The sequence below is a fragment of the Symphalangus syndactylus genome, chromosome 21 (assembly GCF_028878055.3).
Source record: "Symphalangus syndactylus isolate Jambi chromosome 21, NHGRI_mSymSyn1-v2.1_pri, whole genome shotgun sequence".
Classification (NCBI taxonomy): domain Eukaryota; kingdom Metazoa; phylum Chordata; class Mammalia; order Primates; family Hylobatidae; genus Symphalangus; species Symphalangus syndactylus.
Genome location: NC_072443.2, coordinates 59,444,180 through 59,457,237, shown reverse-complemented (window position 1 = coordinate 59,457,237; position 13,058 = coordinate 59,444,180). Strand labels below are relative to the sequence as shown.

At 44.3% G+C, this 13,058-nt stretch overlaps 1 protein-coding gene across 5 annotated transcripts in view; it reads right to left on the bottom strand.

Moving 5' to 3' along the window:
* SRGAP3 (SLIT-ROBO Rho GTPase activating protein 3) overlaps nt 1-13,058 on the bottom strand; it is a 270,693-nt gene that overhangs the window by 51,851 nt on the left and 205,784 nt on the right. For 3 of the 5 annotated variants that reach the window (XM_055259348.2, XM_063630458.1, XM_063630459.1), the window contains exons 11-12: nt 5,565-5,592; nt 177-279 (exon numbers count right to left, since the gene is read on the bottom strand). In XM_055259348.2, the coding sequence (XP_055115323.1) occupies nt 177-279; nt 5,565-5,592 (131 nt within the window). Of the gene's footprint in view, nt 1-176; nt 280-3,006; nt 3,094-5,564; nt 5,593-13,058 lie in introns of all 5 variants that reach the window. The other 2 variants (XM_063630456.1, XM_055259349.2) reach the window with 2 other exon arrangements.

The window sequence follows — 13,058 nt, the reverse complement described above, 5'->3', positions numbered from 1 at the left end:
AGGCCACAGCAGCTCCCGTGAAAAGTCCTTGCTGAAGCTAAGAGCAGGCTGCAGCGAGGAACTAGCTCCACAGGGCCTGGCCAAGGACAGGGCTGTCTGCTGGTGGGGAGGCGGGCGGACAGAGGCTGCCATTACATTGGGTGCATTCGCGGACTCCACGGCTCCCCAGCAAGTACCTTAATGAATGCTTCCATACTGCCGTTAAAGAGTTTATGGCTATACACTGAAAGAGGCCTAGGTCTCCTCATTTTCTGTGGTTTAGGGGGAAGACAGGGGGGCCTAGGGGAAAATGGAACAAAAGAAATCAAGAAAGCAACCAACATAAACATACAACTGGGAAAGATGCTCTTAAAACCCACGACTAAAGGGGAACACAAAATGTAAATGCAAGCCCCTGACCCCCCGCCAAGACATTGGTTTCCAATGTTCCATCTGAAGGCCTTTGGATGTTTTAGGGGATCTTAATTTACCCACAATGCCAAGCAGGAGCAACTCTTATGTAACGCAAATGCATTCTACATCTTAGGGGGAAAATAGTACATGTGCAAGAAACCATTGAAACTCCAATCAGAGGCTGTCATCCTGCAAAGCTGACCAGATGGAGGGGGAATCAGGGGAGAGAGATGTAATCTGTAGCCCAAGAAAGCAAGAGACTTTCAAAAATGATTGTGAGGGTTAATTTTCATTATTTTGGTTTAAATTTATCACCAAGTCTCAACTCCCAATGTACCAGGGCACTGATCTTCCTAATGCCTCTTGGCATTTCAAATGCACTCGACTAATCTTTATTTCATTGATCTAAGAGCCAGGCAATTACTATTCTCATTTCAGAGATGAAGAAACTGATGCCATGAAGGAGGCTGCAACTTCTTTGGGGTCTCTGAGTGACCCCAGGATGATGGTAATATCCTGTTCTTTAGTCAAGTACACTTTCTTTTCTTTTTTTTTTTTCTTTTTCTTTGAGACGGAGTCTTGCCCTGTCGCCCAGGCTGGGGTGCAATGGCATGATCTCAGCTCACCGCAACCTCTGCCTCTCAGGTTCAAGCGATTCTCCTGCCTCAGCCTCCCGAGTAGCTGGGATTACAGGCATGTACCACCACGCCCAGCTAATTTTTTGTATCTTTAGTACAGACAGGGTTTCACCATGTTGGCCAAGCTGGTCTTGAACTCCTGACCTCGTGATCTGCCCGCCTTGGCCTCCCAAAGTGCTGGGATTACAGGCGTGAGCCTCCATACCCAACCTCAAGTACATTTTCAATTAAAGCACTTTCAAATCCATTATTATACTTAATACCACCTCAACCCTGTACGTGTGGCCCCATTTTACAGAGGCAGAAACTGAAGCCTCCTGTGAAGGAGAACTGACAGAGCTGGACCCCAAACCCAGGACTCTTTGGCTCCAAGTTCAGGGTTTTTCCTACCGGGCCACCATAATGGAGCCTTAGGGCACTTTTTTATTCCCAGCCAAGGACTCATCTACCCGAGTAACCTTTGCCATGGGATCAGGTTGAAAGTGTCTTGCTTTACTTTAGGATTTCCATTCCTAAAGTATGCTCCACTCTTGGCCACAGGGAGAGGTAACCACACCACAGTTCACCAGAGAAACAGCCACAAACACTGGACCCGTTTCCAGAATTGCTCACCATGCATATACCTGTGTTGGCTTATTTGCTCATTTCAGCACACAAGTTGGCCTGACTCAGTGGTGCCAGCCTTCTGGGGCAAAGGCCTTTTTAAGGTTAGGAAGAGGGCCCCTAATCAAGAGAGGCAGTTCATTTTCAAATGGCTTAGTTCAAAATTTGGGTAGCAACAAGTGGGGACTCAGCCAGGCACAGATAATGTCCACACATGACAAGCAAAGACCTGGTCCCCCAAGTCTTGATTGATTTCTGTGAGTGGGCAAGAAATCTTCCAGACTATGCAGCCAATCAGGATAAATGAGATTCATGCTGCCTCTGCTGACTGGTCTTGTTGTACCTGTCTCCTTCAGTAGGCCAGCCATCCCCAGGGACCTCTAACCAACTTCTCCTAGGTGTTTGAGTATTGAGCAAATGCTGCTAGCTACAGTACATGCATGGGCAAAAACCAGGTGAATCCAAATATCATGCCACCCACACAATGGAAACAAAATAACAGCACAGATCAAAATTTTGAAAAGAAACAACAGGCAAGATTATTTCAAGCCCATCTTGGATCTATGTCAATTTGGTTAGCTAAGTCCATGTCATTTATTTTTCAAAAATTACTTATTTTTTTGAGGATGTATGTATGTGGGGGTGGGATTTCTTACAAGATCTGCTCTTAAATTTTCAAATACCAAAGGCAAAAGAGAGTGTTAAAAATGTTACACAAGGCCAAAGGTTTTAAGTTTGGGGATTAGAAATAACTTGATGATAGCAACGTTGTCACCCTGTTTTCATAGTGTTTGGCTTGTTTTTGAACACTCCCAGATCATTTCCTTATCACATTGCATGATAACTTCACAACCCTGTGAGGCTGGGAAAGAATATTCAATTCACTTTACACACAAGGCCAGTGAGCCCACAAAAGATGAAGAAACTTGCCTAAGGTCACACAAATAAAATGTGATTGAGGCTGGTGGTAACATTCAGCTCTTCCTACTCTCAAGGCTCTAGTGTGAGTATGAGAGTGATTTTATCACAGAACATCCAGAAGTAACATTAAATTCTCATGGCCAGGAAGAGTGGAGATTCTTAAAGCAGTTGTTGGACACTCAATATCAAAAAACCTACGGTGCCCAACTGGAGGGTTTCCTTAAAAGAAAGTCCTAAGTGTTTTTTGTTTTTTCTTAAATTCTACAAAGTGGAATAAAGGGGAAATAGGATACGTTTTCCCATTTTTCCTGCCCAATCCAGAAAGCAAAGGACTGTGTGAATCACAGGAGGATTTCTTTCTTTGTGTGGTGCTCTGTGCACTGTCTGGAATCTCTGACAAGGAAACGTAGCTATCCCAACTTTGCACAATATCAAATCTATATCGACTTACTGAAGTGCTGGGTGGGGCACAAAGTGGGGAGCAGGGGGGCAGCTCGGCCAAGGAAAGTGGGGCAGCCTAAGCCTTCCATCTCCTCTGCTGCTCAGATGCAGAGCAAAAAGGAAAGAAAGAAAGAACGAAAGAGAGGCAGGGAAAACAGGAATAGAGAAAGCCACAGAGAGGAAGAAAGAGAAACCAGAGACCAATGTCCCCTTTCTGCCTTTTAATCAAGATGAAAATTAACACGCGTTGGCAACACAGGAAATAGCCTCAAAATTATCCTGCAACTAAAGGGATGTGATGAAAAATTCCCCTAGATAACCTAATAGACTTGGAGGTCAACATCCCAAATGGTGGCAATGCTGTAGTGCAATGCCAGTCGGGCCCTTGGAGGCTATTCATGGGCTGTGTACTGCGTTGCATCTGCTTGAACAAGATCTCAAGTGATTTCACCTCTAATCCAGACCACGAGGGCATGTCAACCTGGGTAAGGGGAGCCAGACATTCATTTGAATCACAATAATCAAGGCTTATATTTGCATCTTGCTTTGACATTTACAATACACTTTTAGATTTAAGTGCATTATCACATCTGGCCATCCTGAATTACAGGATTATTATGAATTTGGTCTATTCTAAGATAAGGTTCTGAAGTGTGAGAAAAATATAACATGCTGCAGCCCATATGCAAAACCAGTTCCTCTATACAAGGTCAACAGCAACTTGGCTGAGGGGATCCTGCTCAAATAACCATCCAAAAATGATATCCACTTCGTGTGGGAGTCCATGGAAGATACAGAGAGAGCCATAGGACAGAAATATTGTTAGCAACAATTTCCACAAGTTAAATAATGATTTTGGAGGTAAGGGGAGACTTTTAGTTTACTAACAAAGTTGTCTTTGACCTTGACCAGGAACCAGAGTACACATGGCTATGTCTGCAATTGAATGCAGGGTAGCTGCAGTTGACTGCAGGGTGTCTAAGTGGGAGGTCTGATAAACTCAGCTTGGATTTCCCAGGCCCTAGGTCAAGGAGGGTGTGGAAGACAACACTTCAGAGGGCTTTATTTAAAACACAAAAACAAACAAACAAACAAAAAACACACAAACCCTCAACTTTCCCCTGAGGGAGGACCCTGAGACCTGGCCAAGTGTTTGATTACAGATCTCCTCTCCCACACTCTGCTGGAACAAACTTCTCTGCGTGAGTTCTAGGAATTAGGAGGAAGTGAGGGACAGCTCAATTCATCCCCCATCTGTTTCACTATTTGCAGAATTTGGTGTAAAATACGGCTTCTGTTGTTTTGAGACTATGACAACATTCTCTTGCCAGAAAAAAAAAAAAATTATAATGGGTTCGTTTCTAAAAGGTTCTTCGAAAGTGACCCCGCACATCTGCCACCCCGTGTGCTGGAAGGGCCTCGCCTGGTGTGAATCATCCTGATGTTTCCAAACTGCCGGAGCCCAGAGGAACAGCTGTACGGGCTGAACTTCTGCCGAGCCTTCTGTCTCCCCATCCTGAGCCCAGGAAACTGAAAACCCCAGAGTTTTCCAAGACTTTGCCCCATTCCCTTTCCAAGGAGCAGGAGAGAGTTGGTAGTTCATCTTTGCTCTTGCCAAACATGATGGTTTCCCAGGATTTGGGGCCACTGGGAAGCATTTGTGGGAAAAAAAAGAATGCCCTCAGGTCCCTGGGCCCAGAAAGTGAGGCAAAAAGTAGCGCTCTACTGCCATGTGATGGAAAAGTGCAGGCCTCTGGGCCACTGACTGAATTCCAGCTAGGCAGTGCAGTATCTCTTACTAGGAACACAGAAATGAAATAGGCTCTAAGCAAACAACCTGGCCAGTGACAGAGCCACTTATGGATCTAAGCTCTCTGAAAGGGAAGTAAAGTCAGCCCCTGGGCTATCAGCTGCTGAGTGGAAACTGTTCACTGGCTCTGGTCTGCTCAGGAAAAAGTGCAAAAGGGAATTTTGAACAAGCTGAAGAGAAAGCAGAAGTTGCCCGTGTGTTACTTTCCGTCAGCTCATCCAAGTGCCCGTGAGGTCCAAGCTAGGGTGTGGACAGTGGGGGAGTCTGTGCACGCCTATGCGCATGCATGTGCCCAGCTGCACGCAATCTGAGCCTGGCCCAAAGCTTTGGTACATGGGGAACCCAGGCTGGGCCTTTCAGCATGGCTGGGCAGTTTGCTTAGCATGGTGTAGCAGGTGGGAAGAGAGGTCAACAGCCACCCCACAGCCTCTGGCCCCTACGGGCTGCCCTCAGCCACTCTGAGTAGACAATACTGTCTCACCCGATGGCCAGCGCAAAGGGAGGGTGCCCCACTGCCACATAGCAGCCCCAAAAGCGCCCCTTCCATCGCCAGCCTGGAGGGGCGTGGCTTTGTCAGTCTAATGCTAGAACAAGCAAAGCAGCAACTGTCCCTCACCTGGGCATACCCACACCAGCCCATGGGGACATTGGTGAAGAAGCCATCTCTGCTTCTCCAGCTCCCAGCAGTGCCTCCCCAGCCCCATCCCACTCCCACCTTGGGCAGCGGATGAAAGAAAACACAACTCTCCCACTCTCACCTGGTGGTGCCGCATTCTGCTCTTTCCCCTGCAAAGAAAAGTATACATTAATGTTTAATTGCCTTTTCTTTTTAATCCAAAGACCATTCATCTTTTTCTAAAAATGAAACACAATGAGTCTTAATTATTTATGAAATATGAAATCTAATTATGCCTAAGGTACGGTCTATTGAAAAGAACTGTGTCTTATTCTTTATTAAAAGCCTCCTATTTGTAGGGCTGTGTTCACACACACGTTATTGTTCACACACACGTTATTGTTCACAGACATATTTTCAGTGATTCTCAAACTACAGCCTGCTGGCCACTTGCATCAGAAACATCTGGGGGTCTTGTTAAAGATGCAGATTTCTTGGCTGTCTCTTGGGTCTTCTGAATCAGAATCTCTGAGATAAAAACCCAGAAATCTGCATTTTAACAACCACCCTTGGTGATCACTTCTATGCCTCCCAAAGTTCAAAAACTCCTGCAATGTTTAATGGCAACAAAGATTGAGCCCCTGTCATATGCCTGGCACTGAAGGATACCAGCCATAAGGCTGGTGCTCCTCCACCCTGCTGCCCTGCCTCTGCCTTCCTTCCCAGCTGAAGATCTTCTCATTTTCTTCACTGGAAAAGAAAATCAAGTACTATGGGTTCTCCATTTGCATGCCTCCACGAGGCCCTCCCACCTACTTGCCAGACAAAGCCAGATCTTCTCCTTATGCCCTGGTTCCATCCCCTCTGTCCTTCTGGGGGCCTTAGTTTCTGCAGGTATCTCCCCTCTCCCTAGCATCACCAATCTCCTCTCTTCTGGACCATTTCCAACAGCATATCAACATGTTCTGGATATGCATGACCTAGCTTTTAACCCTTCTGTCGACCCCATTTCTCCTTCCAGCTACATCCTAATTTATCTGCTCTTCTTTACAGTAAAATTCCCTGAAGGAGCTGTCTGGAAGCACTACTGCTTCCTCCCCTCCTATTCCCTCCTCACCCCTTTGCAGCTAGGCTTCTGTCCTCATCCCTGGGCTGAGACTGCTCTTGTCAAGGTCAACACTTAAGGTCAACAGGGATCTCCTTGAGGCTGAATCCAATGGTCTTCTCTGCCCTTATCATACCTGACCTCTCCGCACCGTTCTACTCAGTTCACGACTCTCTTCTTACAAAGCTCTCTCCTCTTCACTTTCATGACTCCACACTTTCCAGGTGTTCTTCCTGCCCTACAGGTTCCTCAGTTTCTTTTTCTGTCTCCTCCTTATTCTGCCCAACCTCAAACCTCAAAATGTTGGAGTGCCATCAGGACACAGACTCAGGGCTGCTTTCCTTTTCTACACATCCTCTCTAAGTGACCGCAAGTGCTTACCAAGGACTCCCCACTCTATGTCCAGATCTTACGCTTCCCTAGAATTCCAAACTCAGATGCACTGCAATCTTTTATAAAAATAGCATAATTGAGGTATAATTTATATATCATAAAATTTACCCATTTGGAGTGTATAATTCAGTGATTTTTAGTGACTATTCAAAGTTATGCAACCCTCACCAGAATTCAATTTGAAAACATTTCCATCACCAGAAAAAGATCCTTCATGCCCACTAATAGTCACTCCCTGTTCCTGCCTCCGGCCCCTGGCAACCCTAATCTACTCTCTGTCTCTACAGATTTGCATAGTCGAGACATTTTATATAGATGGAATTACACAAGATGTGGTCTTCTGCATCTGGCTTCTTTCACTTAGCATAAAGCTTTTGCGGTCTATCCATATAGTATGGTTTAGTAATTCATTTCTTTATATGACTTTGTAATATTCCATCATATGGATAGACCACATTTTCTTTATCCACTCAACACAAATTGCCTTCTTTTATCTCAAACCTTAAATGTTCCCCAAAGCACTCTTTCCTTCTATGCTCCAAACCTACTTTCACCCAAGTCTTCAATATCTCAATAAGTGGATATCCACCTCCCCTCTTCTTTAAGCCAGAAGTCTAACAGGTGCTCTCCTTAAAAACTGTCTCTCCTTCATAAATTAAATCTGTCCACTTCTCTCCTCTTAACACTACCTTCTTAGTCCATGCCATGCTCGTCTCTTACCTGGACGACTTTCTTTTTAACTGGGTCTCCTATTCCACTGCCATCTATTCTTGCCTCAGCAGCCAAGCAATCTCTTTAAACTGTAAATCAGATCATGTCCTTCCCTTGCTTAGAACCCTCCAATAACTTCTCACTGCACAAGGGACAAAATCCAGACCTCTTACTCTGTTTTATAAACACTTTGAGGTCAGAGTAGACCCTTCAAAATGCTACTCCATCTCCTCAGGCTGCTTTCTCCTTTGTGTGCCCTGCTACAGATGCAGAGGCCTATGTGTGGTCCTCAAGTAGGCATTTGCATTTGCTGCCTGGAATTCTCTTGCTCCCAACACTTGCGTGGCTCATTTCGCCTTGTCTTTTGGGTCTCAACTTAAAAGCTGTGTCCAGAGACAAGCTTCCTCTATCTATTTATTTTATTTTATTTTATTTTGAGACTCTGTTGTCCACTCAGGCTGGAGTGCAGTGGTGCAATCACAGCTCACTGCAACCTCAATCTCCTGGGCTTAAGCAATCCTCCTGCCTCAGCCTCTTGAGTAGCTGGAACCACAGGCGCATACCACCATGCCCAGCTATTTTTTTCTAGTAGAGATGAGGTCTTACCATGTTGCCCGGGCTTTTTCCTCTATCTAAAGCACACACTGTCTCTTTATACCACGTTTCTCTATTTAAATTATCAATACATGTAGCTTATCATTAATATTTTTCTTGCTTATTATTTACTTGTCCACTGCCAGTCTATCTCCATTGGAAAATACTGTGTTCTATGAGAGAAAGAATCTTGTCAGTTCTTAAAACTGCACTGACACCAAGGTCTTGGGCAGTGTTTGGCACAAAGTATATGCTCAATAAATATTTGTAGAATGAGTAAATGAATGAACAAGTGCTCTATCTGCAAGAAGCTTAGTACCAAATGACTCAATAAGTAGATCACACAATAGTGTAATAAGTGCCACAGCACAATTGTACACAGGGTGTCATTCCTGTCACAACAGATGAGCAAATGGACTTGGAGAAATGGAGTGACTTTCCCAAGTCCCTGCTAAGTGTAGAGTCTGGATTCCAATCCAGGTTGCCTAACTTCAAATCAAAGCTTACCCAGGGAAGCTGGTTCCACCTCCACAAACACAAGGTAAGGGAGAACAGATGTCCCCAGCAGAATATGCCTCCAACCCAGGGACTCCCTGAAGGCGGCGTTTGGCTTCTTATAATATCCCCTCTTCAGGGATGCCACACATTAGAGGACAGCTGCCTTGGCAGGGGTGTGGCACTCAAAATGAAGAGATTAAATAATATCTTTTCCTTCTCCTACCAAAACTGTACTGAAAACAGAGGTCTGAGTCCTAATGTTTAACTCTTATCAACTAACTGCATGAGCTTGGACAAGCCACTTCCTTTCTTTGGGCCTCCATATCCTCAGTTTAAATTCTTCATTGCCTGTCTAGTACTTTGCAGATGCTGACATCCCTAGATCTCACTCACCAAATACCAGCAGTACTGTCCCCAGTCATTGCTCCAAAATGCTCTCCATTTCCTAATATTCTCAAGAACGGCTTCCAGTTCAGAATCTCTGAAACCAGTGCTGTCTAGTAGAACTTTATACAAGCCACAATTTCTGGTAGCCACATTACAAAACGTTAAGAGAAACAGGTGAGGCTGGGAGTGGTGACTCATGCCTGTAATCCCAGCACTTTGGGAGGCCGATGTGGGTGAATCACTTGAGGTCAGGAGTTTGAGACTAGCCTGGCCAACATGGTGAAACCCCATCTCTACTAAAAACACAAAAATTAGCTGGGCGTGGTGATGGGCACCTGTAATCCCAGCTACTCGGGAGGCTGAGACACAAGAATCGCTTGAACCCAGGACCTGAAGGTTGCGGTGAGCTGAGATCGTGCCACTGCGCTCCAGCCTGGGCCACAGAGCTAGACTCCATCTCAAAAAGAGAGAGAGAGAGAGAGAAACAGGTGAGATTAATTTTCATGACATATTACATTTGACCTAATATCAAAAAGATTATAATTTCGATACGTATCAATATAGAAAATTAATAAGATATTTTCTATTTTGTGCATATGTGTGTACTAACTCTTCAAAATCTGGTGTTCATTTTGCACATCCCAATTCAGACTAGCCATGTTTCAAGTGTTCATCAGGCACATGTGGCTAGTGGCCACCATACTGGACAGCATAGCTCTCAACTCTGGAATCCCACCTAGCACTAACATTAGGAGACTTTTAGGAGAAAAGAATCGAGCATTTTATTTACAGAAAAAAAAAAAAAAGACAGAATGGGGCCAGGGAGGGAAATAAGGAGAGGAAGAGAGTAATCTGGGTCTGAAAATAGAACTTGGGGCAAATCAATAGGCAACTCCTTAATTCCTGAGCAAACCCACAAGCAGTTACATGGGTGGCTGCAGTTGGTGGAACTGGAACCAAAGACCAAAGCAGGAAAGGAGAAAAGTTTGGTAAAACAGGCAAATTTGTCCTGCTTGATTTGACTGTGTGTCTGGAGTCAAGGGCAAATTCCTACCAGACACCAGTTTGGATAAAATTTTCAGGTAGACCCAAGCCCTCCTGTTAGAGCCGATGGCAGCCCATGAAAGTGGTCAGGCAATGGTCTGGGTTTGTAGTGAACAAGGAGTGTTGATTTCCTGTTCCCCCTCCTCTGGGTTCCCAAACTGTCCACTCTTCTATGTACTCAACAAGTTACAATACCCTTCTCTCAATTCTTCTGACTCACCACATCGTTTCCCGCATTTGCAAATGTTGTCCCCTCTTCCCCAGAAACTCTTTCCCTGGTTTTTCACTTGGCTGATGTCTTCTCATCCTTTAGTTTCAGCTGAAACAGCAACTCCCCTAGGAAGCCTCTCTGATCACCCTATCTCTAGCAGGTCCCCCCCATCTCTCCCTGACACACATACCATTGTTCTCTATCTCAGCCCAAAGTTTTCATTCATGGCACTTAACACAATTATAATCCCCACCCCCCCACCCCTAGCTTTTTTTTAAGAGACAGAGACTTGCTCTGTCGCCCAGGCTGGAATGCAGTGGCGTGATCTTGGCTCACTGCAGCCTCCACTGCCTGGCCTCAAGTGATTCTCCTGCCTCAGCCTCCTGAGTAGCTGGGATTACAGGGCCACCACCATACCCGGCTCAATTATCATTCTTTACTTAGTAGTTTGTTTACCATTTGAGGTCTCTCTTTTCCATGAGGGCAGGGACCTTACTTTTCTCATGTACTACTATCTCCCCAGGCCTGGCCAAACAAAATGCCTGTGCTCTTGGATCGATGGGTGAACAGATGGGGGCAGGTAGAAATCAAAGGTTTTAGGATGTGGAGTGGAATGTCAGAACACACTGAAGGCAGACTTTTCTCTGACACGGAATCTAATATGTTGTCTATCAGCTTCAGACTCACATTCAGCTCTCCAGAATCCCACCACCAACATCTTTAGAAATAGGGTGTCTCACAAATATGGGAAATCAAAAAATGCCTATCCTTTACCTTCTGAGATCTGTTGGGATTTTAAAAATATATTTTATAATTGGTGGTTCGGTCATTTTCTAGAAAGTCAGATGGCCTGGTCCTGGTGGCCATTTTACTCTGTGATGGGCAATTAAATCTTGGCCTGAAAAGGTTATGCTCCTTCCCTTTTATAGGCAGCGCACTGTTCATTCACGCTTGAGGGGCTTTCAGAAATTGAAAAACCAACCGCATCTTGAGTGTAAACCCTGGAGCTTACAGAATACCCGCACCCCAGAGCAATAAAAAGGTCATAAGTCTAAGACTCAGAGATGATGATAAACTGAGAATTCTCTGGCCAATAAAATAGCATAGCAACAGCCAAGGTGTGTGCCCTTGCTCCCAAGAAGCACCAGTGACATCCTTTGTAACAGGGAATGCCATTTGCCAAGTGCCTGGAAGCTTTTTGATTTGTATGTTTGGAGTCAATCATGTTCTCCAAATCCACTTCTAAGTAAAGCTGACCCAAAAGACCTTGGGTTTCATCCAACTTGTAGTTTCCTTGAGCCATCCTGTCAAAAGAGTACAGCAGTCCCCGCTTATCTGTGGGGAATATGTTCCAAGACCCCCAGTGGATGCCTAAAACTGTGGATAGTACCAAATCCTACATGTCCTCTGTTTTTTCAATCTGATAACTAAGTGGCCAGTGGGCGGGTACCGTATCCAGAGTGGATATGCAGGACAAAGGGAGGAGTCACATCCTGGCAGAGATGGAGCGTGACGGCATAAGATTTTTGCTCAGCAAAGAAATTTGCTCAGTGTGCTCATCATGCTACTCAGAACAGTGAGAAATTTAAAACTTATGAATTGTTTATTTTGGGAATTTTCCATTTCATATTTTCAGGCCACAGTTAACCACAAGAAACTGAAACCATGGAAAGTGAAACTACAAATAAAGGAGGCCTACTGTACTTTAGAGAAACTGAGGCACTAGACATGATACTACAAAATAGCCCTCACATGGCATAAAAAGGCCACTGATGCAGCTGTAACCCTACCCTACTCTTAGAAAAGAATCCTACTGAATAGAAGAACGAAAATGCTCAGGAAAAGGTGAATCACCAGTTGACACTCAGAAGGATGAATTTGCTAAGATTCTGAGCTCTCTTTGGCCTGCTGAATTTTTTCCCTTCTTCCTTCACCCAATGGGCAATTTCCAATTTATCAATTAGGTCAGTGGAAATTCTCCCTTTTCACCCAGTGCCCTAAGAATCTACATGTATCTTTATTGTGTAGTGGCTATATAAACATGACTGGAGATCTGGTCTCAATTTATTCAGGTTCCATCTTTTTCAGTCATTCAGTAATTTATTAACTTCAGTTAATAACAATGTACCAGTATTCATTAATGCTGACAAATATAGCATACTAATGTAAAATGTTAATAATAAGGCAAATTAGATGTGGAGTATATGAAAACTTTATACTACCTTCCCAATTTTTCTGTAGCTCTACAACTACTTTAAAATAGAAAGTGTCCTTAAAAAAAAAAAAAAATTTCTATAGAACTGACCAGTCTATCAAGAACCATCCAGTTGTCAAAGGAAGCACATGAGCCTTTCTACGGCCAGCTTACTGAAACACAGGATTACGGAGATTCTTCCAGATGGCTTTTTCTTAGCTGCCCCTCTACTTCTGAAAATGCATTTTCCGGGAGTTTTTTTTTTTTTTTTTTTTTTTTTTTTGCTAATCAGCTCAAAACTCAGAAGAGAGACTGGTAGAGCAATCTTAGAGCAAGGCATAGTTGAAGGCTAAATAAGCTTGGAGGACCAAATGGACCAGGAGTTATGCCAACCAAAACTAAGTATGGTGATAATGATGATGTTGGTGATGATGATGATGATGACCAGCATCATCATCATCATCATCATCATTGAGTTGGTAACACAAAGCAAGCCCCC